The sequence below is a fragment of the Sprattus sprattus genome (assembly GCF_963457725.1).
Source record: "Sprattus sprattus genome assembly, chromosome: 19".
NCBI lineage: Eukaryota > Metazoa > Chordata > Actinopteri > Clupeiformes > Clupeidae > Sprattus > Sprattus sprattus.
The window spans coordinates 5,028,647-5,055,719 of NC_137917.1; the positions used below are offsets into that span (position 1 = coordinate 5,028,647).

The window sequence follows — 27,073 nt, forward strand, 5'->3', positions numbered from 1 at the left end:
TTCCTGTTTACTTCCATGTGCAAATTCCACATTTCCGGTTTAATGCCAGATATATTTTAAGTAAATAATTACCGTACCGATATTTAAGAAGGTGCAACCAAAAAGTATGTAACGCTGTATGTATGCATGAATAAAAGTGTGAAACACAGAAAAGGCTCATGCAACGCCACACAACATTGTTATGTATCGCTCAGTGACAGTATGCCTTTGAGTCTAACAAAGAAATTCGTGTATCGTTCCACACCATTTAATATTATTTTTCGACAGCCAATATAACTATACAGTGCCCATTGAATAGTAGGTGTAGTTCACGAGGCGAATTTTCCGCGTATCTTGAAGATCCCGTGGTTCTGGTTAGGTCCACCAGGTGGCAACGCATAGCTATTCATGGGCTACAACAGCACTGGTAGCTGGTTTGGTTACACACGTTTTACCTTCATAAACAATTCGGGCTGGTTGAAGTTTAATATAAAACTATATAACAACTACCTAAGATGATTTTAACAAGCTCTGTGGCAACTCATATGGATATCCGAGTAGGTTGAACCGAACATTATGGCTCAACCAGCGAATGAAAAACATCCAATATTTCACGTGTTTCTGTAATATTTTTCCTATTTTGGTTCGAGGCATTGTCCCGCCCATTTACGTCTCAAACGTGTTGACCTCATCGCGTGCCGTCAGTGGCTACGGTGGTTTTCACGGAAGATGCTGAAGAAAAGGGATCCGCTGGTAAGTTTAGAAATTTCCCAACTTCCAGATATCAATGCTTTCACTCATGCTTTCTAAAGCTTTCTAGTAGCCTTGATGGCGTTGTTCTGACATGAAAGCTTATGGTACTTGAGTCTTTATGACATGAGTTGAACGAATCATGTATATTTGTCACCAGTGATAATATTTCAACTGTATTCTATGAAAAAGGGCATAGCATGTTCTTGAGTGTTGTGGATTGTCATTGATTGGCGTGTTATTTCGTTATTTTATTACCGAGCTCGCTGTGACCCTGACCAGCCGTGAATGGTGGTAACGTAAACGATAGTCACAGGAAGCGAATCCGTGTTTTCAGTTTAAAGTACTTACCGCCGACATAGTAGGCGCCCTGATTCAATGGTAACATTGAAAGCTTGCTAGCTTGCTAGCTAGACATTTGCTATTGTTAGCTAGCTAACTAACATGACTCCCTTTACTGTCGGGGGACTGATCGTAAGCTGGCTAGATGACAGTGGATTGTTACCAAACAAGTAGTACACGACAGTTAGTCTACATTACTAGCCAACGCTCCCTTATAACGCATCCCACCGGACACAGAATAAGTTCACTTATTTGGTATGGTCCTGTAGACATACTCTCCACAGATACCGATGGTATACACACCACGACCTTAACCTATTTATTGGGTAGCTACGGTTAGATTACTTTGAAATGTTACTCACCTGAGCAATTTGTCTATCTTCCCCGCGGCTTACCAGACAAGCCAGCTCACTAATGGCAGCTTGGATAAAGTTGACAGACACACACTTCTAAGAAATCCACAGGGTAATTACTTTCCCATTGGTCATGATTAGTACATACATTCAAACAATCACACATTAGCTAATTAAATAGTGTGAAATACATGCATATCATATGAATTTCACGAACGTAAATGCTATTTTAATACCATGGAAATATGTCCCCTTTAGTCACTTCTGCCTACGATCAATTATTTCGAAATACAGTGTATAAGTGGGATGTCAGTGTACCGCTTATATTTACAATCTACAAACAGTCTGTATTGCATTGGTTTTTTATTTCACTCTTCATGACCGAAATATAGACGTTGACATTTTTTTATTTGTGACGCTTATCTCCTAAAAAGGCATACAAATTCTGAGCTTGGCCTGAACAATTTTGTTAGTGCGCCTTTGAGTCACAGATAGATGTTATTATCTGAACTGTAGCCTCAGTCTATGTTGTCATATATCCAGATAGACTGACTCCTGGCATTGCAGTGGAGTTTCCACAAGTGTCTCATAGTGACCGTGAACAACCATACAACAGGCAATCACATGGCTATCACACATGTGCTAGCCTATAAGAAAGTGGCCATTCAAGGCCCAGCTGACTGTGGACTACCGGTACATACATATCACATTGAACATTCCCCCTCGGTCAAAGCTGATTTTCAGTCAATTTTTCGCTTTAAATGCTGTAATTTCGAGATTACAGTGGTGTCTTGAAAAAAAGACCCAAGTTGTATAGTTTGTGAGAGTTTTATGGAGTTGGCTTGTTACTTGTCCTATTTCAAGGCATGTACAACATGTTTTCAAGTTGAACTCACGTTTGATTTTGAGCTTAGTATGCATAGCATAGTAATCAGCTCTAAATTTGATTACATCTCATGTATATCCTCCCCCATTTAGAAGAGAGGGTAACGGATCGCCTATAACGGAGATTCAAACCACTGTAGAAAGTCTGGACAACACAATGGTAAAGTGTAAAACTGGCTGCTCGTCCTGGCATATAATCTGTCTTGTCACAGCATTCACATGTGTGACGGAACATTTGATTGATTTAGATGATTACCAGTGCTTGTGTGGTGAATATTGTGTGCATGAAGGCTGGGTTTAACCATTTTACGACAGAATTTTGGGCTGTTGAAAATGGCCGGCGATTCATGTGCTTGTATTTGTAGCTTTCCCGTAAGTTTGTGTATGCTGCTAATGGGAGGAGCACGTACGTGATGGGGAGAATCGGAGGACTGTTTTTGCTACTGGCAGGTTTCCTTTGCGAGAGGGTGTGATGTGTGGCTAGCAGACACTGCAAGCCTGGCTGGCATCTCTGATTACTGCCTCCAATTGCCCTCTCTGGTTCTTGTTCCTTGTTCTCCTCTCCCTCAGCGACTCCCATGAGAGAATCTCTGTCTGTCTTGATCCGTCCTCCTTTTCCCATTTCTGTCTATCTCTCTGCTTGCTCTTTTTCATCTTAATTTCTCTATCCGTCACTTTGTGCCTCCTTTTTTTGTTTTCACCCCTTTGTCATTGGCTGTGTGCTTTTCATCTGTCTCATTCACACACACACACACACACACACACACACACACACCAGCTTTGTACTTCCTTCTCTCCATCTTCCACCTTTGGCGCTCCCTCTCTCTCGCTTTCGTTTTCTCTCATCTGTCTCGATCCGCTTTTTTTCTTCTCCCACACAGTCTAGTGTGCTTGTGGACTGACATGTCACTGCTATCTGTCAGAAACGATGCGTTTCCCTGCCTTCACCCTTACGGTGCTGAGATTCCAGAGATTTTTATAAACCAGATCCAACCCCATCCTCCAGAGCTGCCGCTTCCTCCTATTTGGAGTTCATTCAGAGTCCCCTTTACCTCACCTAAGGATCTTAATGGCATCTCCACAAAATAAATGGCCACCCTGTCTTCGGAATAGTGGTTGGAATTGCTATCCGTAGGTTCTTTACCCCCAGCCCTGTTTATTGCCCTTTACTGTGGAATGATGATCAAAGATAGTAGCCTGGGTTTGTTGAAAAGCCTGAAAATCTGCTGCATGGTTCACGCTTTGCTTAAATCTTACGCAGTGTCGAGAGACGGCAATCAAACTGAGAATGGCACATTTGTGTAAAACACATCTGTAGCAATGACTTGTTAAAAAAAGTGTGCCATTAGAGTGTTAAATGTGAAGTTTCTGTTGCAATTCTTTGAATGCCAGTTTTAGTAGGCTTTTGAATTAAAGGTCCTCGTTGATATGATACCCCTGCATTTATGATCACGTATCCCCTAATCTACGTTTCTCTACTCTGAGTGTTTTGTTGCTTTGTCTTGTGTTGCACTTGCTTGATGTTTGACTGTGCTAGGAAAGTTATTGACTCACATGTTTGTCATAGTTCCAAAGTAAGCAAATTTCAACAGGTTTTGCTAGGTGTAGCCACTAGCATCTCGTTAGCGATTAGCATTTCCTCTGTTGTGCTGCTTTAAGGGCAAGAGCATGTAATACTTAGCCCGGCTTAGGCTGGTTAGGGTGTTGAAATAGGTGTGTCATCATGCTGTAGTGTCTGTCTTCATTGTGTTTGTCCCTTTTGCCACACCTAGGGCCTGTCTTCCCTTACCTGACCACTTTTGTGGAGAATAATTGTCACTGTCACAGCCTTTACTGTCACGGTTACAGAAGGCTACAACTCTGAAAGAGCTCAGATCTGGTGGCCCCCTCCCTTGAGCAAGAAGTCATGTAGACTTCAGACTTTACACCTGTTGGTGCAATTTTGCAACCAGATAAAAAAAAATTGTGAATTAAGTTGTTTTGGCCCTTTATATATAGGTGAGTAAAGTTTAGAGTTTACAGACATAACCGGAATTAAGTTTGCCTAAGGCAGCCAAAGCCAAAAAGAATCTTCCAAGTGACGAAGACGGATATCGCCTATATCATTTAATTTCTGATTTAATGTAAAACAGTACCATGATATGATTTATTTAACAATTATATTAATCATTCAAAATGTCCTTGAGTGCTTGGGGCTGCCTTATTTTTCAGGCCTTTCAGTCCAAAAGTTCAACACTGTCTATAGCCGTGTTGGTTCGCTTCCTGCACATAGGGGGAGGTTCATGTTGTTTTTTTGGTTAACCTTGGCCTGAAGCTATCTGTCTTCTGGTTTCCAGTCTGATCTACTGTTTGTCAGTGAAGTGGTATATATCATCCTGGAGACTCACTCTGGAATGTCTGTGGTCAGATGCACTGACTGGGCAGTTAACACAACCTAATAATGGGAACTGGCCATACTGCTTAATTAAAAGGTTTATTGGAAAAGTGCAGAACTGAATGGGGTCCCCACCTTCTTCTTGGAGAGACTGTTGTTTTGGCTATAACTCTATGTAACACTCATCTGGTTCTGGTGTTGGGTGCCTCAGAATCAGAAGTTTTAAAATAAGGCCACAGCTAGACTACATTGCAGGTTAGGTCTCCAAAGCACCTGTCTCCTCCGCAGTGGCAGTGTGAGTCTCCAAAGCACCTGTCTCCTCCGCAGTGGCAGTGAGAATGTAGGAGCTTTAGCACTGCTTGACCGGGCTCCCAAGAGAGCACAGCCCCCAGGATTACAGCACGCTCCTTAGCTATAGGACGTTGAGCCTCTATGACCCTGCGCCGCAGTGACCTCAGTGTCGCCCTTAAAGTTATCTGACCCATAAAAATCAAATTGCTTTTTGGATTGCATTCTGTGTGCATGTGTGTGCGAGCTAGCTATCTTGTGTATATGGTCCTTTTCCCCCCTGTGTTACGGCCAGGGCTGATGGGGACATGCTGTCTCTCATTTCTATTTTAATATTTGCTTCCTGATGTGCTGTGACTTGCCACCAGAACAGCAGACTATAAACTGCTAGGTTTACGGAAAGAGAGAACAGTGAAGGAGTGAAAGAGTAAAAGAGAGAACAGTGAAGGAGTGTGGCCGGATTCCAAACCAGTTCTGTAGGAATGCAGCACTAGCACTCAGTCAGAGCTCTGGTCTCCCCAGCCAGTCCGTCCTGTTTAGGGTCCCGTGAGTGATAAGCCTCTTAAATAGGCTGGATGTTTTAAAAAGTGGTGGAGGAGAAGAAGGTAGAGGTGCTTTAAAGGAAGCAGAAGAATGGTGTTCTGCTCATTGTCACACACCTGCTGGCTGATTGTTTGGTCTCCATAAATATTGAGCTAGAATGCTATAACCGGCAACGGCAAAACCGCTCTACAATGTAATCCCATGTGGCAAGCATCTGTGTGAAAGTAAACTCTTGTTTTTCCATCACTGACAGGCTCATAATGTTATTGTAAGTCTCTGACAACATGGAAATCCTTTACAGAGATAGACCTGTCTGTTTACCTCTAGCTATAAAGAAACTGTAGAAACAACTGAAGTTCCTGTTTCTGGCGGTTAGGCAGGTGAGGTCTCTGGAAGAGAGACTGAGTGATTACTGCTTGGGCAGTGTTAGTAAGACCAGAGGCGTTTTCAGGAAGGAGACAAATTACTGGAAGTCCTTCCCTGTATAATGAAATGCCAAACACATTGTTGGAAACGGCGTAACTGATGTTTCACATCCCTTGCATATTCAGTTTTTTTCCACTGTTACGATAGTTATACCGTATTTAAAAATGAATAGGTTATGAAAATGAAAATAAACTGAAATGAGGCTCCTATTTAGGGACATTGCCTATTTAACCGAACTGTATATGAACCACATCACAGTATTTTTTGTCATTCTATAAAACAAGCCTAGGTATTGACTGCACCTGTGTATTAAAAGCAGTTTATTCAATGTTACTTCATGCCATGTAGTTGTGGAGTGAGCACTACTAGCCATTTAAAAGTTGTATGAAGTAGGGATTGACATTTCAAGCAGAAATACTACATCTCTCCCCCTCCCTGCATACACACACACACACACACACACACACACACACACACACACACTATTCCCTCTCACAGAGAAAACCTTTGAAAACTAAGTCGAATAATTTATTTATTCCCTAGTGCCAAAGTACCATGAACGGTAATCTATACAACCATTGAACTAACGTGTTCGAGAAGGGTAAGGGGGAGGGGAGAGGAGACTAGACTAGGCGGGGAAAAAATGCATTTCCGTGTAATGTATAGGATGATAGGCCTAGTTATTTTTATTTGTTGGATACTCAGTCTGAGATATGATCAGCCCAGAGAACTCCTTCACACCTCCCTCAGGTCAGATCCTCTAAACAGAATACACATCAGAAGTTTGACATTTTAAAAGTCCAAATAAAATCAACAATTACAACTAGTTAAAAGATGCATTGAATTATTGACTATGGTGCAGTATTATTAACTCTAAACCCTAAATTCTGATTCCGTCATGGACACACCGGAGTATTAACCGCAGGGCTGCAGAAATTGTACCAAATTGACGATAAACCACTGTTAACTTTACAGTAGCTGCTCCGCAGAATTTGGTTCATGCGCAGTGAGCAAGGCAACACAAAGAATAAAGTATTTTTATGCTTGAGCGGTTTGGGGAACAATGTTCACACTGTGTATGCCAGATTTAAACACGGATTCATGTGATGTACTTTTCATGTTTATTTGACCATCCTATGTGGAGTTATGGATCTCTTCCCATTCATTAAGAGAAGAGCCAGATCTGGTTTCCCCGAAATAGATGCTCAGAGGTGTTGCCGAGACGGCTGTCGAGTGGTGAGACTTTAGACGAAAGGAAGATGAGTGAAATAGGGTACCATCACAAAAGACAACACAGCACTTCACGCCTGAATGATGGGATCATCTGAGATGATGGCTGTGTGTATGTGTGCGTTGAGACGATGGATTATGAGAAGCCCGAGTTGGAGGCTGGATACAGAATTGGCAGAGAAAATAATCTTGGGAGAGCAGCTGTTGGTGCATCGTATCTATGGTGTGATGCCTCTTAAGTCTTCCCCTTCAGGTGGCAGCTTATTCTAGAGATATCCATCATGCCTCCTGTCTAACACATGTTTAATTCTGCTTTTTGTTCTTGCTTTTAATGAGGGGCTTTGCATCTGAGGATGGCAGAGTGTTTTTCCATGGGTTACTTTTTAAAATGTCTCTTCTTCTGTCAAGTAGGTGAAGAAGGTGTTCTTTGTCATTTTTATTCTCCTCTGCCTGAGCTTTTTAGTCTGCCTTTGCACAAAAGCTGCAGCCCCATTTATGTTTGGTTGGAAAGGGCTGTCCTTCAGGTGCCGGTAACGAAGGCTTTCGAATTTCTGCTGGGTTTAGATGTCAAGGAGATGTTCCCTTCACAGCTCTAAAGGATCGCCTGGAGGACATCTCTGTTGTCTTCTTTGTGGGCCTCCTCATTTGAGAGGGGTGAAAGAAGCCACGGAGAATGAAATGGAGGTGTGGGAGGGAGGGAGGGAGGGAGGGAGGTGTGGGTGGGTGGAGGAAAGGCAGGTTACCGTCACCTCTATCTGTTCAGACTTCATGTAGTCCCTCTCCTCTGCACTTAGACGATGGGTAACTGTTTCAAAAACCCATGTTGCCCGTGTTATGGAGAACATGTTGACATACTTCACTCCTGCCTGAGTGTAAAGCTCATCACCATCCCAATGTTTATTTAGAACAGATCAGAATTGAAGTATTTTGCCGGGCAGATAGGCAGAATCAAATAAAAGGAAACACAATGGATGCACTTTTTAAATACAGTTAAATACAGTGGTGCTTCTTGACAAGCAGTTTAAATCTTGATAAGCAAACAAAATATATTAGCCTAATTATTGCATCCAGACATGATTTGGGTCACTACTAAAACCTTTTTGCCACAGTGATGCACATTATACAGTAACTATACTTACTTGATTGAGGACATAACTTATAGTTGAGACCTATGACTTTGAGACCAGCCCTGAACTTGAACCTTCCCTTGGTAGGCTAAGATCAGCCTGTCAGTGCGTGTAACGGACTGTGCATTATCCGAAGGGTAGAGTTGGCTGCGGCTGCGTGCACCAGTGACCTTGGACCTTCCACGGGTTCATTCCCACCACACAAGAGCCACACATTCAGGTCAGACCCACACCCATCAGGCCCCAGGACCACATGACTCGGGGTCACCGCGGTCAGGGAGTTAACCAGCGCTCTGTGTCCACCATTAAAGGATTTGCACTGCTAAAGTATGGTGTGGTCTGTGGTGCACTGTAGCTAGCATGTGGAGAGGAGAGTTTAACACAATAGCCATTTTGGCTCTGTGATATTTTTCTATCTTATCTGTAGGCTGATAGGGCTGTTTGCTGATTGCCCTCAGGCAGGACATATGTCAGCAAGCGTTAATGTTTACTGAAGGTCATTGTGGGTAGGCTAAACCCTCTTGTGAACTCTGCCTGTGTATCTTATCACTGGCTGTTTAGAGAAACTTGTTTCTGATAAATACAGTATAGATACAGTAATTTTATAATAGTTCGAAGAAGAATGGGGAAAGAATACCCTTTGTGTTTTTTTAATTGGTCTAAATTATGTTTAAATGATCCTTCAAATCTAACCTAATTTCGCCTAAAATGCATCAGTGACTGTAATTTCCACTTCACTGAGGGAGCAGGCAATGCTGCTCTTCAACATAAGTGGAAAAACAAATGTGTTTTAGTGGGTCATAGTGATTATGTAGGCTATATGGAATTGTGTGTTTGTTCCCTCTTACATGTGTGTCCATGCTTAAATTTGTGGTTTGAATTGCACCATGAGCTAGTCCTTGCTGAGCTGAACCTCTGATGTGTCCACTTTGAGAACCTAAGATATTGTGTTCGTCTCCTGGTGTAGTCCCTTTAAGAAAACCTGAGAAAACCACCACCATGCGTGAGCTCTTCTGCCTCATTCATCAGTTTGATGCCTTGTGAGTAAAGACGGTTTCATCTGATCCAAGCCTAAGCACCTGCCATTCTTCATTAGAGAGAATCCTCTCCGGTGAAGGCTAACCTCGCCTCTTATGCAACACGCTCGTCGTCTCTTAGCAGTGGTCTTCAGAAAAAGAGAAGGAAGTCTGAATGTAGGAGAGAAAGTAGAGAAGGCAGCAGGAAAACAGGTAAATGGGGGGTAAAGGGGCAGATGAAGTGTACAAAGAGGATGGGAGGTGATGCAGTCAATTATAGAAACTCGAGCTGTGTGACGTACTCATAAGTAGCGCTTGTCAGGTCCATCTCTGCTAAGCTATGAAGTACCTCACAGCTGTCCCTGCTGGTTCAGAGGAGTGTGTGTTTCAGTGGTGTGTGTTGATTTTATTCAGAGCGTGCTCAGTTGTGGTTATCTCGCCTATTGATTTTATCGGGTTTCCAATGGAGTGGCTTATGGTTTTATTCCACCTAGATTTCAGTGCATCAATTTGATTTGTGCATCGGCTGCTCAAAGAGAAAAATCAATGTCCTGAGTTGAAGAGATCTTTTAGGCATCTCTTACAGTACTTTCAGTACAATGGGACTTATGCAGGTCAATCATTCAGCGCTGTTTGATAGCCCAGGAAACGTATCCAGATCTTGACCAGTTTTACTCAGAGCGCTAGTAAGATGGAGCTTCCTGTAATCATCTTGTCCGTCATGTTACCCCAGATAATGGCAAGTCTGCGTCCCTCTGTAGTTCTGTGGCTTGTTTTATGGCCCATGTTTATTGGTCATCCAGTTTACAGGAAGCAGCACCAGGTCAGTCAGTTAGTCAGGCTCAACTGGAAGGCTTTTAACTGGAAGGGTTTCTGCACACTGTGTGTTTAAGGTTAGATGGATGGTAAATGGTCTGCATTGATATAGCGTTTTCTACTCATTAGAGTGCTTTACAGGTTAATGATGTAACATTAACATCTATCCATTCACACAAACCTCTGTCTCTTGGGTTTTTATTAGCTGGCTGATTTTCATTAACATTTGCATGCTGTTCTACATAAAACATCCTCAAAACACAATGGGACCCAACACCTGTTGGCAACAAAAGCGTAGATGCTAGCATGCACAATTTAAAATGAGCAAAGTCTGAAAATACTACTGAAATCCTCTGACACACAACACAGAGCATGGAGCTTGAGGCTGTGCGTGGGTATTAACAGTGTGTGTTTGAGAGTTGGTGTGTGTGTAATGGATGAAAAATTAAAACAAGTGCACTATAAAAACATCCTGTATTTGTTTGTTCAAGGGGGATGACTTGTGCGTATTGCATTGAAAGGGAGTGCAGCTATACTTTATGCATTTATTGTGTGTGTGTGTGTGTGTGTGTCCACACTCAGTTCAGCTCCCACCTGATTATATCATGAAGTCCTAAGGCTCAATGTGTCATCCCCATAGAATCACTCCATCGGCTGCTCTCGGAGCAGGAGCGACCACCCCATCCCCCCGTAATAGCCTTCACCCCAAAGTCATATTCCTTTGCCTCCGACCGACATAGACCAACACCCATTTCCACCAGAAACGCTCTCAACCACCATCATCATCATCATTTTCATGGAGCATCTCTCTCCAAGATGTGGTGCCATTAGCCAGCACTCTAATGCAGCCCAATCAATGTGCCACTTTGGCGCCCCTCATTGCGTTACTCTGATTTCCCTCTCGCGTTTATCTCGACTCTCAAATCATTTCTGGGGCTCTTTTCTCGCTAAACTACCAGCGCTGATTTCATAAAGATGAAGGATAAAAGGTTTAAGGAGGCTGGGATGGCTGTCTGGTTGTCAGTTTTGGTCCTTTGTTGCCAGGGGGTTATTGATGACTGGGAGGACATCATAAGGGCAGCGTTTTTTTTTGCGAAAAGTGAACAACCCATTGCAGGAGATCTTACTTCTTTGTTCTTTCATTTTCAGGCCGTACCTAATCCCGTTCAGTCATTGTAATATCATTCCACCCAATCCGCGCACAGCAGGGATTATCTTTTGATTGTTGAAATGGATTATCTCTTAAACTGTTGTCCACTGTATGCTGCCTAATACAGTCCATCATATCAATCTTTGCCCCATTTAAGCCTACCTCTCAATAAATCGTTTTTCTTTCTTTCTCTTGTTGGTCTGAACAGCTTGTTGAGAGGCCCCCAGATTGTGAAGATGAGACCATGGTGCCAGTACTGACCTCAAAAAAAGCCAGCGAATTACCGGTGAACGAAGTTGTGTGTACCCTGCAGGTAAGGTCTCATTAGTGTGATAGATTGTCCCATCATATAGTGTTACTATCATAGGTTAATTCATTGGGAAAAGTTGTCATCTAGGAAAAATTGGTGGTGATTGTCTCTGGTAAGGCAAATACTTGATTTTCACCCACTCTCCTGGATGAATGTAGTTGCCAAAGCAGTTCCCAAACTCTCAACCCTTCTGAGAGTACATGTGAGGAGGGAGCAGGAATGCACGGGCAGGAAGGCACGGGCAGGAATGTCTAGCCTCACAAACTAAAAGTAGAAGTTCCCCAAGATTCTGTTTGAGTCATCTGGATCTGCTTAACCGCACAGCGTTTGCAGCAGATGCTGGAGCCACTAAGATTGTCTATCAGTGCAAAACCCATCCCTCATCACAAATTCACAGTCTCTCGTGTCCTCTTTTGACACGTTTGTCTCATCTGACGAGGTGCACAGTCAGAGGCAGCAGTGCAATACCAATCAAGCATGTGGATGCCTGCCTCAGTCAACGTTGTCTTATTGGTTTATACCGATATTTAAAGTGGCTGATTACAGAGCCCAGAAGAGGCCCAGAGGCATTTTTCTGTTCAGCATTAATTCATAGCCCCTAAAATGAATTGCCAGCTAAAGTTAAGAAATTATGTTTTCTGTTGCGGGACCATATTTTAGAGGATTCTTTTGACATATCTGGTTCCGCTAAGACGGCTTGTTTTGGCCTTGCCTTGGAACAGCATGTGAAAAATGATATCTTATTATTATAACCTCCACGAGTGGCCTTGCGCAGATGTCTCCTCACGTATAGTCTGCATGAACCAGGGCCCAGGGTGCTTCACAGCCCTGGATGGCAGGCTGTCTAATGAGAAGAGTCTGATGACGGCAATGACAGACACTCAAAAGGATGAGGAAGAGGAAGAGAGAGAGAGAACGGTGGAGCACAACTCATTCCTCCAGTCAGTCCTCAGCAGCACACCGCGCCTTGTCACACATTAGTCTGACTGGGCTCTGGCCTCCAGCATGCCCGTCACAAGGCCATCTGCTGCAGAGAGAGAGATTCACCATTAGCACAGCTCCCGCCATCACACCTCCATCCTCACTGGAGACCGGCATTACAGCGGATAAATAACACAGACAGGCTCAACCTTATCACTCACAGCTGCTGAATTCTGCTTCAGGCTCTATTCCTATTGCCAGTCTGTAACATACACATGACCTTATGATGATGGGACAAAGGGCTGGTGCATAAGGGCAGTCTTGCAGAATATTTGTATGTAGCAGAAACTTGTATGTAGCAAGTTACGACTTGTTGGACATTTGTTGTCATGTTCTCCATTTCTGTGGTGGTTGTCTGTCTGTTTGCTTTTTTGCTGGATTATTCTCTGATATTTTATTATCATATATAAAAAAAATTATATTGGGATTTCTTTTACCTTGTCATAATTTTTCGTTGAACTATATACATATATTCTATATATATTATATATTCTATTTCTCTATATTTTTTTTGGAGCCTTAATAAACCCGTATTTCTTTGCACTGCTTGAGTTTTTTTTAGCCACACCCACCTACAGATGGTAACTCGTTGCTTAGGGGTGCGTTTCCCAAAAGCGTCGTTGAGCAACCACTTTGGTGACTGTGGAGAGAGAGTGTTCTAAACGATAGAGTCTCTCTATCACTACACTACAGTAGTTGTTCATAGGCACTTTTTGGGAAACACACCCCTGGGCTGTCAAACAGTTCCCCCCGCTCTGCATTGGTTTTTATTCCAATCTAACTCTCTTGCTGTGACCTTTGTCTCAAATGATGCCCTGGCAGCAGATCCATAGCACATGGTCAGACACGCCCTCTGGCCTCACAGCCCATGCTGTGTGCTCCTCCCCCACAGCCAGTCCACCCTGTAGGTGTGGCCCTCCAGATCAGACGAGTTCGGTCCTCTGCCCCCAAGCTGGCTGATATGGAGTCACAGTTGCTCTGCAGTTGGCAGTACAGAGCAGATTCTAACAAAGGCTGTCAATGTTGGCGTCAACCATTCCTTCTCTCTGCATCTCTCTGTCTCACAAACAAAATGCCCTACAGCCTTTTGTTAGTTAGTTTGGGTGGGAAAAAACCCAAGGTTTCAAAAAGCCATTGTTCCACCTCAGTAAGTCAGACACAACCCATTTGCAAACTGATTGCCACTGCTGTGTGTCCGCCTAGCCCCCGGCTCTTTTTGGCATGCTGTTTGGGGTCTCATGATCAGCTGCTCACTATACATCTGTCTCGTCTGTCTGTTCATCTCTCTCTCTCCCTCCCTCTCTCGCCCTCTCCCTCTTTCCCCCTCCATCCCCTTTCCCCTAGGCTGATCTGCAGTTTGGCCTGACTCATGAAGAGGTGGTCCGTCGTCGTGCCTACCATGGCTGGAACGAGTTTGACATCAACGAGGAAGAGCCGCTGTGGAGGAAGTACATCTCACAGGTAGGAGGGCGTTACGAGGGGCAGTGGGGCATGCAGCGTCTGGATGCTGTTTTTCCTCGAGCGTCTGGATGCTGTTTTTCCACCAACCGCCATCGTTTCCGCTGAGGTATTTGTGGGTGTTTTATGAGGCCCATCATGGGCACAGACGGGACGGCCTCAGGCCACGTTAAAGGGAAAGACGTGAGAAAACATGTTCAAACTGTCAAGCGGGGGTCCAAAGGGTGAAATCTCAGCCAATCCGCTTATTTGACACCCAGAGTTTCATGGTCCTGTGGGCTAATTATAGCAGACCAAATGGGGGCTTTTCACCTCAGCTCAGCTTTTCACCCACTTTTCTGTTTTCCACTCCTCCTTTTCTGTTGATCATTATCCTCTCTTTTGCACTCCTCTTTTAGCTTCTCCTCTTTGTTCCTCCTCTCCTCACCACTCCCTCACTTGTCCTCAACTTCCTCTTCGTTACCTGTCCATGCTTTCACTCTTTCCTTCTCCCCATCTGCCCTCCCCTCCACCTTTCCAGGACTCCACCAGCCTGTGGATATTTCCCTGCCTCTCTCTGACTCCAGCAGCTTATTTCCTGTTCAGTCTGCTGTAGCCACCTGTGGAGCCCTGATTGCTGAACCCCCAAAACAATCTATTTTGAGACTCCCTTGGTCTTCTACTGCAGTGGTTCTCAACCGGGGGTCCGCGTACCCCTGGGGGTACGTGAAGGTAGTCCAGGGGGTACTTGAGATTTTTAAAAAGATATATTTAAAATAAGCCTCCATTCAAAAATCATTTAAAAATACTTATTATACGGCTCTTCAGAATGTTCCAAAATGTACGTTGATTTGTATGGGCCATATGTGGGTTAAATGTCTGCGTTCGCAGGTTTGTAATTCCTAGATATTAACTGCTGCGGAAAGTTTATCACCGCTGTCATTGGCAACGGGTTTTTTGCTTCTAATTCACCTTGCATATCATTCCGCAAGTAACGTAGTTAACGTAACGGAAGGTCATTGAAACCATAGACATGTATACATCTATACATGTCTATGATTGAAACTTGAAGTCAGAAGGTGGATTGCTCAGCATTTGCGTGCAGAACTATTTTTTTTCTTAGCGGAAATCACGAAATGGCAACAAACTCATTCAAAAGAGGTATTCTGGAGGAATGTCTTCTATCGTTTTGGCAAGTAACTGTATAATAAGCGCGATTTTTTTCGCAAAAAACATGGGAGCTGAACACACATAACTGCTGCTGCACACAGAAGTGCGTTGGCTCTCTCGAGGGAGAATACTCAAACGGCTGTTGGAATTACGATCTGAAGTACAGACCTTTCTGATTGAGCACAGATCCCCCAATGCCACACAGACTGGCTTGCAAATATGTGCTATCTGGCATATATATTCAGCAAACTGAACAAACTGAATATGTCTGCAGGGAAAGGACATCAGCATTTTAAACCTGTATGACAAGGTGGGAGGCTTCCTGAAGAAAGCAGAGCTGTGGAGAAGAGCCTCTGCACAGGGGGATTTTACCTGCTTTGGTGCAGATGGATGATTTTCTCTCTAGTGAGGATGTGGACAGAGCTCCAGTCCAGTTGGTCATCGTGGGACATTAGACCAATTTGATTACATTTTTTAATTTTCAATTTCCTACTTTCCTGACATGGAGGAGAAATCTACACAGCTGGATTGGGTGAAAAACCCATTTCTCTTGTCCGAAGCATGTGGAAGCTCTGTCACTAATCAGGAAACACTCATGGAAGTGTCATCTGACCGTGGACTCCAGATGAAGTTTGCCACATCCTCACTCACACAGTTTTGGATGTGTGTGAAGCAGGAGCACCCTGACCTGGGAGAGAAAGCTTTGGAGCAGCTACTACCCTTTGCCTCCACATATTTATGTGAGGCCTCCTCCTCTGCAATGACTGTGATCAAAACAAAGCAGAGAAACAGACTGTGCCTGGAGAAGAGCTTGATCACAGCAGTTGCCTCCTTGCCACCAAGACTGACAAAGATTTTCAGCGAAGCACAAGCACAAGTTTCTTACTAAAATGTAATTGCAAACGCACTCAGTTCAATACAACAATATTCAATGTTCAATCTTCAGTGCTGACAGTTTAATAAATCAGACAATGATGGCATAGCGCTGTGTATAACATTTTTTTCAATCAAAAATGCTTTGCGCTGGTTAGGGGGTACTTGGCTGAAAAAATATTTCACAGGGGGTACAATACTGAAAAAAGGTTGAGAACCACTGTTCTACTGAATGTGCCTACAAGATGTTGGAGTAAAAACTGTACTTTTGTTTTTCTCCTCTCTGCTCCCTCACGGTTACAGGTTGTGCTTAGCCTATCTGGTCAGACCCTGAGTGGCAGCCAGCTTTCAATTACCCTCCTCCTTGTTGCATCTCTCCCATTTGGAGGGGCTGGTTCGTGTCAGGTTGGGTAATGTTGCATAGCAGCCAGACACGGAGCGTTTAGGAGTCGGGGTCAGAGCTTCGGCGCTGGTGCTGAATGTGAGCCGTGGGGTGGAGGAGTTGTGGGGGGGGGGGTGAGATAGCTGTCAGGAGGTGTTGCTGTTTCTCTACAGCTCCCTGTGAACAGCAACAAGGAGATGGTCTTTAATCTGTCACTTCAGATGCAGCCAATGCTTTGAGGAAGCTATGAGGCTCAGTCAAGCTTGAGTCTCTCTTTTTTTCTTTTTGCCCTGTCTCTCCATTCCTGTGTTGCTCTTGTTTTCCTCTCTCTCTCTCTCTCTCTCTCTCTCTGTTGCTATTCCTGGAGCTTTACCCCATTACTCCTCCACACTTCACCAGCTAAGACAAGTCAAAGTTGGCCATGATCCTGTATGCCTGAATAGTACAAAATCTCCGTAGGAACACACAAAAAACTCCAATCTGCACAGATACTACATTTTTAAGTTTTTCAAGTGTAGTTTTAAATAGGAGTTAAGTCGTTTAGGCAGGATTGTAGGTGTAATGTAGGCAGGACTTTAAGAACACCGAAGGGAGTTTCCTGAAGCTAGCAGAAAAGCTAATGGGACTCCAGGACCGGTAGCTTGGTGTGAGAGAGGGAAGTGACTTCCCCCAAAGCCTGTATCAGGTCTTATTTTTGATCTCCCTGTATCCAGCACACTAATTACGTTGCACTTATCATTCTCTCCGCGCAGAGCCCCGCTCAATTACTCAATCAAAGGAAATAATCACATCTCAGCCGCACAGATCCTCTAATTGCTAGTTACCAGAGACATGGCAGTCTGTGATTGTCGGATCCCGCCACACACATAGCACACACACACACACACACACACACACACACACACACACACACACACACATAGCACACACACACACACACACACATACACACATTGGGAAGCACATGGGGGAAAGTAACAGAGGGAGTGTTTTACTTTCATTGTCTAAATCCTATTCTCTCTGAACAGCCCCTCTCCCTGACTCTCACTCTCACTCTCTCTGACCCTCTCTCTCTATCCCTTTCTCACTCATTTTCACTCTCTCTGACCCTCTCTCTATCCCTCTCTCTGTCCCCCTCTCTCTCTCTCTCTCTCTCTCTCTCTCTCTCTCTCTCTCTCTCTCTCTCTCTCTCTGGGGATGGCAGAGGCATTAGTAGGCAGAAGCTGCTGCAGTTGCTTCAGAGCCTTTGTCCTTTTCTGGTTGTGTTGATAGAGGCACACGGTGACGAGGCATGAATCAGTGGAGCAGCACGCTGAGACAGCGGCGCTCACGCCCTTATCTATCCCCTAGTCCTAGCAGGCCTGCAGCAGCCAAGAGGGGCTTTCCGCTCTGTACCCGCACAACTCAGGGTGTCAGTCCCTAAAGTGCACTCTGTACCCGCACAGCTAAGGGTGTCCGTCCCTAAAGTGCACTCTGTTCTCAAAACGTCTGTCATGTGGTGGGATTGTTTTTTGTTTGTTCGTTTTTTTTTTCTAAATTGTTTCTAGAATATTCTCATTCTTCGCGTGCAGTGCGAACAGTGCAAACGCTGGGCCACAGGCGCAGCCACCACAGACCATGTCAGATTTGGGTCGCGTGGTGTTGTATTGATCGTGCTGTGGCATAGTGCCCTGTTCTTTTTCTCTCGCATACATAGCATACCTGACGGGCTGCTGCTCCATGAGTGTGCACAAGCGTTGTGGTCGTCTCCACACACCAAATGGCTGGACAAAGAAACGTATTTCTTGCAAGAGAGATCATGACAATACCTTGTGTCCAAAGCTGTCATAATACTGCAAACATTTATTTTGTTGTTTCTTGCAGTCTGTTTGCCAAAGTGGGTTGTTGTTGACACACGGATGCTGTGATTATTTTTTCATCCAGTCACAATGGCAGACACTTTTAACCAAAGCGTTCTGCAGCCCAATGTAGGCCATTGTGTGCGCTAGTAGCGGGGATGATAAGAGTAATGACTGCATTTCTTCCTCTTTATTGAGTAAAGAATCGCTCTTATCACCCTTATAATCAATGCTACTTAAGCACACGATGACCTTGAGTTTTTGTTGCTCTGTTGTCTGTCCAAGATGCTGAATCTCGGAATGAGTCTGTGTCCGTCGTGTTTGCATTTGTGTGTCATTTCCCAAAGTAGGTTTACTGTGAATGTGTATTGTCTTGCCTATCAGGTGGTTGTTTTTCACTGAAGTGAGACCCTTGTGTAATCTCCCTTACTGTTCTTCTTTCATTTCATTCTCTGTCTTGTTGGTTTGTCTCTCTCTCTCATATCCTCTTTACTGCCTGCAGTTTAAGGACCCCCTTATCATGCTGCTACTGGCCTCTGCTGTTATCAGTGTGTTGATGCGGCAGTTCGACGATGCCTTCAGCATCACAGTGGTATGACCATTCACCCATTTGTTGGCTCAGTTATTTTAATCAGTGAAACAAAGAAACAAAAGAAGGCTCAAGAAGTAAAATTATCCATTCATTCATTGTGTCGAGGTATTTGTATAATTGTATCTTTACCCTCTTCCACAGGCCATCATTATTGTCGTGACTGTTGCCTTTGTACAGGTAAGATGTTCTTTGCTTGTCTGATTGTGTTGGGGTCTCAGTGTAGAGGTCGGGATGACCATTTCATTAGCATATATCTGTGGTTAAAAGAGATGATTGCTGCTAGTTGTGTGTGTGTGTGTGTGTGTGTGTGTGTGTGTGTGTGTGTGTGTGTGTGTGTGTGTGTGTGTGTGTGTGTGTGTGTGTGTGTGTGTGTGTGTGTGTGAGACAGGGACAGAAGTACAGTGGTCATAAAAGCCTTCAGTGAGATGAAGGAGAAAATAAAGAGGAAATTGGAAAAAGGCTTTAGAGTGAAAGCCTGGTGTGTGTATGTGTGTCTGTATATGTGTCTGTGTGCTGTGTGTGTATGTGTAAAGGAGTTAGTTCATGGGGGCTTTATCATCTGTGTGTGTGTGTAAAGGAGTAAGTTCAGGGCATTATTATCTATGTGTCTGTATCATTTGTTTAGTGGCAGTCTTGAGGCCTAACCCCAGGGCTTTGCCTCTGATTCTCTCTATCTTTCTGCTTCTCTCTTTATTGTTGGCGTTTCTAAATGTTGCCCCTGAATGTCATTTTGTTATTTGTTGACATTTTTGATGCAGGAAATCTCTCTCCATCTCATTGTCTATTTGTTTTTTGTTTGTTTTTTTAGGAGTACCGCTCTGAGAAATCACTGGAGGAGTTGGGTAAACTCGTGCCACCAGAATGTCACTGGTAAATAGATTACACACATTCTTTCCCCACTTTCTTTATTTTCCTCACTAACTTTTTTGTTATCTCTCTTTCCTCATGGCTTGTCTTTCTCTCTTGTTTCTTTGACCTTCACTATGTACAGTGCACCCATACTCAAATCCAAACAAAAAACATTTAGCATATTATGCAAACACAAACAACACACACACACAACCATGCAGAATATATAATCTGACCCAGGCAGCAAACTCCTGACACACTCACACAGGAACGCACACTCTCACTCTCTCTCTCTCTCTTTTACACACACACACACACACACACACACACACACACACACACATACACACACAATCTCACTCTCTTTTTCACACACACACACACACACACACACACACAGGCACACACACACTCTCACTCTCTCTCTCTCTTGTATACACACACACGGTCTCACTCACCTGACCACTTTAATCATATGAATAGGTTAACCACCTTGTAAATGGCAGATGAAACATGTTGAGCAGGAACCATGGAAGTGTCCGTGCCCTCTCCCTCCCTCCCTTCAGCTCCCCATAAAAGACACACTTCTTCAAATAACAATGTGATAGAGAGAGAGAGAAGAGAGTAATTTCCATTTCAAACATGGCCCGTAGCCTCACATTTGCACTTCAAATAAACCCAATGCCCATGGCCCAAACCCTCCCCTACAGCCTGACCAGCCATCCACCCCTCTCCCAGCCAAGCACCGTCACCCTCTGCCCCCTGTCACCCACCCCTGTCCTCAATCCCGAGCCCCACCACCTGAATACTCTCACCATCCTGCCATCCCAGAGACCAGCGATGTGCCTCGACTACAGATCTGAGAAGGGGATTGTTAGTGCTGAATGATTGGGTGTGATGGCTGGCGGTGGGGAAGGGCTGTGTGCTGTAGCTGCTGTGTGCTGTGGAACGTTCCAGAGTCGTCTCATGCCAGGGCACGTTCACCCTCGGGTTCACAGACCTCACCTCAGCATAACCCAGATTTCAGCAGACAGCCTCAAAGTCTGCCAATTCACACGCTTCTTTTGGCCTGCTTTCACAAGCTCTGCTGTCTCTCTCTCACACACTCACACACATTTTTCTCTCACATTGGAACAGTCTCCCTGCATGTGTCTGTCTTACCTTGCCCTCACTTACCCACTTTCTCACTTAGTCCCCTCACCATCACATCACTTTGCAGTGTTTTTTTCTCAATTTCTATCCACTCTTTTCTCTCTCTTTCTCTATTACTGTCTCTCCCCCCTTTTCTCTCTCCCTTCCTTCTCTTTCACCCTCTCTCACTCTCTCTCTATGTCTTCCCTTCTCTCACACCAGTATACGGGAAGGGCACATGGAACACTCGCTAGCGCGGGAGCTGGTTCCTGGAGACACCGTCTGCCTCTCCACTGGGGAAAGGGTGCCAGCTGACCTACGCCTCTTTGAGGTACACACACACACACACTCACAGGCAGAGACACGCACACAATTTCTATAATGTCTGAACTGTACACTCATACCACCTCTCTGTCCGATGTAAACACACAAACACTCAGGCTATTGGCTTCTGCCTTTGTTTTGCTTATGCGCCTCAAGCCTAGTGTCACATGCTTCAATTGTATCTAATCACAAGCTCCAAAAATAGCAGTGGTGTGTTTGCATGAGCACCAGAAGCGATCCCATCTTCTCTTCTCACTCACTCGACCCCCCCCCTCAGGCCTCTGACCTGTCCGTGGATGAGTCCAGTCTGACCGGAGAGACCACCCCCTGCTCCAAAACCTCCGCCCCACAGCCTTCTGGCAGCAATGGCGACATTACATCCCGGAGCAACATCGCCTTCATGGGCACACTGGTGCGATGTGGAAAGGCCAAGGTACCATAGAGCATCTGTACCACGTTACCTTGGAAACAATGCTAAATATGTTAGCACTGAGCGAGATCTGGAGAAAGCTCATACCAGCATGACACACACAAATGTGCAACGAAAAGACTAAAAGTGTACGATCTGCAGTAGCACATTTATATAATAGATTGATACGATGCGATATGAAATAATGACAAGTCTTCCAGTCTTTACATGTCTTTACATGATGCATCATTTTAAACATATCCTGCAGGCTTAATTCTTGTGTTTTACAGGGGATTGTCATCGGTACTGGAGAAAATTCAGAGTTTGGTGAGGTGTTCAAGATGATGCAGGCTGAGGAGGTGAAGATTCTGCCGGTTTAGAGAAAGAACAACAAGGATTGACAAAAATGAAATGGAATCCTTTTTGATTATGGTATTATGTTTTGCTAACATGAAATAAACAATATGACACATTCCCCTTTCCCCCTCAATCTTTCCTTTGTACCACAGGCCCCCAAAACCCCTCTGCAGAAGAGCATGGACCTGCTGGGGAAACAGCTCTCCCTCTACTCCTTTGGGATCATAGGTGGGCACATTTGACATTTAGTTTGTCTTTGCCACATGAATTACACTGCCTTGATCGTGTGTGTGTGTGGCTGTGTGATTTTGCCCATATTGAGCGGCTTGGGCACGTTGCTGCGCCCTTGTGTGTTGAGCTAACAAGCTTTTTCTCTCCTGCTCGTTTCCGGTTGGCAGGAGTCATCATGCTGGTCGGGTGGCTGCAGGGCAAGCACATCATGGACATGTTCACCATCGGCGTCAGGTGAGCACAGATGTGGCAGGAACATGGGTGGGCAAAGCGCCAGCAGGCTTAATGTCCGGCCAAGGATCCTAATGTTGATCCAAGTGCAGCCATGCCCAAGTGCACACAGGGGCTGTTTGAGCAGCCGTGGTACTTATTGTGACTTGGCAGGGGTTAGCAGCCGGATGGGTTGGCTGTGGGCGTGAGTGTGTGTGTGCGTGTGTGTGTGTGCGTGTGAGTGTGTGCGTGTGAGATGTTGGGAGTTGACTGGGCGTGGGTGTGTGAGGTGTTGGAGTTGTCACGGAATACTATAGGGAAAGGGTCAGGTGACAGTGTGCTCAGTTTAGGGTTTTATTGGAACTCCTGTGTGTGTGTGTGTGTGTGTGTGTGTGTGTGTGTGTGTGTGTGTGTGTGTGTGTGTGTGTGTGTGTGTGTGTGTGTGTGTGTGTGTGTGTGTGTGTGTGTGTGTGTGTGTGTGTGTCACAGATAATTGTTTATGTGGTTGTGATGTACTGTAGGTGTTGGTTCCAGTTATTTGGTGTTCTTAGCCCACCTATTAAGTAGCGCTTTTACTTCCCTCTCTCCCTCTCTCTCTCTCCCTCTCTCTCTCTCCCTCTCTGTTCCAGCCTGGCGGTGGCAGCGATCCCTGAGGGCCTGCCCATTGTGGTGACGGTGACTCTGGCCCTGGGGGTGATGAGGATGGTCAAGAAGCGGGCCATCGTTAAGAAGCTGCCCATCGTGGAAACACTGAGTACGACCTTCATTCTTTGTCTCTGAATTATACTGGTGTCTGCCATGTCCTCTTTAAGTGGACATAATTGTCCAAATGAAATATCTGGGCATGGACTTGGTTCTTGTAAGCCAGTGGAGCAATCGCTTCATTTACTGGAGAGGAATAGAGGGACTCCACCGCCCACCAGCCACTCTGTTCACTGTGATCCATGCCAGTGTCCTGCACGCCCCTGTGATTTGTGTGGGGTTCAGGGGCAGAGGGAGGGCAGGTGGCTGTCCTGAGCGTCCTCAGAGGAAGCCTTCATCTCACAGCTGACTGAATGTAATCACACTGCACTGAGAAATGGCTCTTCTGCTACAGCCTAACTCTTCATCAGCTAAGAAGAGCTTGCTGCACTGAGGTGGTGTGTGTGTTTGTGCGTGCGTGCGTGTGTGTATATGTGTGTGTGCGCGTGCGTGTATGTGTGTTAGTATATATGTGTGTGTTTGTGGGGGAGTTGGTCAAGTGAAATGGCAGTGATTGGAACATTTCACCCTTCATTAGCTGCCAGTGTAGTGGCTCATGTGACCATGAGTCTGGCAGCCCTCGGCCTGATCAATCACATTAGGAAGATGCATGTCATGTGAAACCACACATCAGGCAGAGGAAGGTAGGGAGGGAGGGAGGGAGGGAGGAAGGGAGGAAGGGATGAAGGGAGGGAGGGAGGGAGGGAGGGAGGGAGGAGGTGATAGAAAATGTCCAAAGATCACTCACATGAGCCTCTGGTCTGCAAAAGAGAGAGACTTTCCCCAGCCGAGGCTTGAATAGTGATGAGTTAAATAACTGTTTCGATTTCAGTCAAAGTGAGTAATGAGAAGTGGTCAAATTACAGGGCAAAAGTCCTCATAAACAGCCGTGTGTGTGTGTGTGTGTGTGTGTGTGTGTGTGTGTGTGTGTGTGTGTGTGTGTGTGTGTGTGTGTGTGTGTGTGTGTGTGGGAAAGGGCGAGAGAGAGAGACTGTGAGGGCATTAATATTTATGCCCTCCCCATCTGTTCCGTTCCCACAGTGTGTGTCCCACAGGTGTGTGCGTGTGTGCCCCATAGGTGTGTGTTATTCTGCTGAATTGGTTGTTTGGGCACATCAGAGTCTCAGTGGTGAATTGCATTCTTCTCATAGTCATGTCTCAGAACATGGGAGTCTGCTTTTTTCAAAACAACCCTTGCTGACACAAACCTCAAATGAATAACCTATTGTTACGATCTTCCTGTTATTAACCTCCATCTTTTCTCTGTGACTTTGTGTAATAGGCTGCTGCAACGTCATCTGTTCGGACAAGACAGGCACCCTGACGAAGAATGAGATGACTGTGACGCACCTTTTCACTGCGGATGGCCTCCATGCAGAAGTAAGACCACGTAGTCGACTCGCATGCTAAGGTCAAGCAGCTTGACCCCTGACCCCTGACCCCTGAACAGCTGCTTAGCCCAGGGTTAAAATTCCACTCCTTAATCTCACTGGCCCTGAACACAAAGAGTCGGAAAATGTCCTTGAAGAATTTGTTTTTCTTAACCCCCCCCCAAAATTCCTGCCCTGTGCTCACACTCTTCTTTTCCTCTGCCTTCTCTCTCTCTCTTTCTCTCTCTCTCTCTCTCTCTCTCATTCTTTCTCTCTTTCTAGCTCTCACTTTTGTTTCCCTCTCTCTCCCCCTCTCTCTCTCTCTGTTCCCTTACTTCTGCATGTGGTACCCTGTTAAGGGTGTGTGTGGTCTGTCGCGGGAAGGGAACGTAGGGGCCCTCAATCATGTGATGGGCTTGTCTCCATTCCCACGGTCCGGTTCAGTGGGTTTAGGACGGACTAATGAGTCTGCTGGGGTGGTGCAGAGTGAGTTTGCTGGGGCGGTGCAGAGTGAGGCGGCTGGGGCGGTGCAGAGTGAGTCGGCTGGGATGGTGCAGAGTGAGGCGGCTGGGACGGTGCAGAGTGAGGCGGCTGGGGCGGTGCAGAGTGAGGCGGCTGGGGCGGTGCAGAGTGAGGCGGCTGGGGCGGTGCAGAGTGAGGCGGCTGGGGCGGTGCAGAGTGAGGCGGCTGGGGCGGTGCAGAGTGAGGCGGCTGGGGCGGTGCAGAGTGAGGCGGCTGGGGCGGTGCAGAGTGAGGCGGCTGGGGCGGTGCAGAGTGAGGCGGCTGGGGCGGTGCAGAGTGAGGCGGCTGGGGCGGTGCAGAGTGAGGCGGCTGGGGCGGTGCAGAGTGAGGCGGCTGGGGCGGTGCAGAGTGAGGCGGCTGGGGCGGTGCAGAGTGAGGCGGCTGGCTGCTGGTGGACGGATGCTGGGCATCCTCTCGCTGAGCCACTGCTAATTTACGATGCATGACCACAGGCATGGTTAAATAGAGCAGTCTGGGAGGACAGGCAAATCTGGTTTGGCAGTTCACGCCATAACCTTTTGTTTGTGCGTGCATGTATGTGTATGTGTGTGTGTGTGTGTTTATTTGACTGTTTGTGTGTGTGTGTGTGTGTGTGTGTGTGTTTATTTGACTGTGTGTGTTTGTGTGTGAGTGAATGTATATGTGTGTGTGTGTGTGTGTGTGTGTGTGTGTGTGTGTGTGTGTGTGTGTGTGTGTGTGTGTGTGTGTGTGTGTTATTTGACTGTGTGTGTGTGTATGTGTGTGTGTGTGTGTGTGTGTGTGTGCATGCATGTGTATGCCATTTCCGTCTGCTTTCCAACTCAACTGGAAAGCACTAGCAGGGCCACAGTCACAAGTTCATTTCCCAAAGAGAACAATTACTGATTGAATCTGTGCACTCCTGTACTCTGCGATGACCGTGATAAAAGCCTCTAAGTGAACAGCGGGGAGCGTGTCTCTCACCCGGTGTCCATCACTGTGTCTCAGGTGACGGGGGTGGGCTACAACAACGCTGGAGAAGTTCTGCTGAACGGGGAGGTGGTGCACGGCTTCTCCAACGTCTCCATCCGCAAGGTCGTTGAGGTGAGTGGAGCAGCTGGAGACGGACCCCTTCACAATTTGGGACCGGGAGACTACACTCCTCTTTTTGTACTTTTATACCATTTATAAAAAACCCACACACACACTCTCTCTCTCTCTCGCTCTTTCACACACACACACACACACACACACACACACACACACACACACACACACACACACACACACACCTCTTCAGTGCTTCAGGGGAGGGGGACTGTCTACAATGGATGACTGTACAGTGTATTTGGGGAGTAATTTTCTCCTTGGTCTGCTCTTTTCTGATTTCCCCTGCCATGTCCCAGGCTGGCTGTGTGTGTAACGATGCGGTCATCAGGAACGGCACCCTGATGGGGAAACCCACAGAGGGAGCCCTCATCGCCCTGGCCATGAAGGTACGTCACCCATCCGCTCCCAGTCTACCTATTAGCTGTGACACACCAATCTATATTACACCGCTATACTTCTACATGTACATAACGCTGATCTATATTACACTGCTATACTTCTACATGTACATAATGCTGATCTATATTACACCATTATAATCCTACATGTACATAACGCTGATCTATATTACACCGCTATACTTCTACATGTACATAACGCTGATCTATATTACACCGCTATACTTCTACATGTACATAACGCCAGAACAATCTATATTACACCGCTATACTCCTACATGTACATAACGCCAGAACAATCTATATTACACCGCTATACTTCTACATGTACATAACGCCAGAACAATCTATATTACACCGCTATACTCCTACATGTACATAACGCTGATCTATATTACACCGCTATACTTCTACATGTACATAACGCTGATCTATATTACACCGCTATACTTCTACATGTACATAACGCTGATCTATATTACACCGCTATACTTCTACATGTACATAACGCCAGAACAATCTATATTACACCGCTATACTTCTACATGTACATAACGCTGATCTATATTACACCGCTATACTTCTACATGTACATAACGCC

The 27,073-nt window shown here is 45.5% G+C and overlaps 1 protein-coding gene across 2 annotated transcripts in view; it reads left to right on the forward strand.

The window, feature by feature from the left end:
* Positions 1-702: 702 nt before the first annotated feature.
* Positions 703-27,073, forward strand: part of atp2c1 (ATPase secretory pathway Ca2+ transporting 1) — a 35,187-nt gene continuing 8,816 nt past the window's right edge. The window contains exons 1-16 of one of the 2 annotated variants that reach the window (XM_080857807.1): positions 704-732; positions 2,403-2,469; positions 11,488-11,592; positions 13,915-14,031; positions 18,773-18,862; positions 19,004-19,039; positions 19,671-19,732; positions 21,065-21,173; positions 21,444-21,599; positions 21,866-21,934; positions 22,085-22,160; positions 22,331-22,397; positions 23,003-23,127; positions 24,397-24,494; positions 25,973-26,068; positions 26,371-26,460. In XM_080857807.1, coding sequence (XP_080713933.1) covers positions 2,467-2,469; positions 11,488-11,592; positions 13,915-14,031; positions 18,773-18,862; positions 19,004-19,039; positions 19,671-19,732; positions 21,065-21,173; positions 21,444-21,599; positions 21,866-21,934; positions 22,085-22,160; positions 22,331-22,397; positions 23,003-23,127; positions 24,397-24,494; positions 25,973-26,068; positions 26,371-26,460 — 1,299 coding nt within the window. In that variant the 5' untranslated portion in view covers positions 704-732; positions 2,403-2,466. Of the gene's footprint in view, positions 733-2,402; positions 2,470-11,487; positions 11,593-13,914; positions 14,032-18,772; positions 18,863-19,003; positions 19,040-19,670; positions 19,733-21,064; positions 21,174-21,443; positions 21,600-21,865; positions 21,935-22,084; positions 22,161-22,330; positions 22,398-23,002; positions 23,128-24,396; positions 24,495-25,972; positions 26,069-26,370; positions 26,461-27,073 lie in introns of both variants that reach the window. The other variant, XM_080857806.1, reaches the window with a different exon arrangement.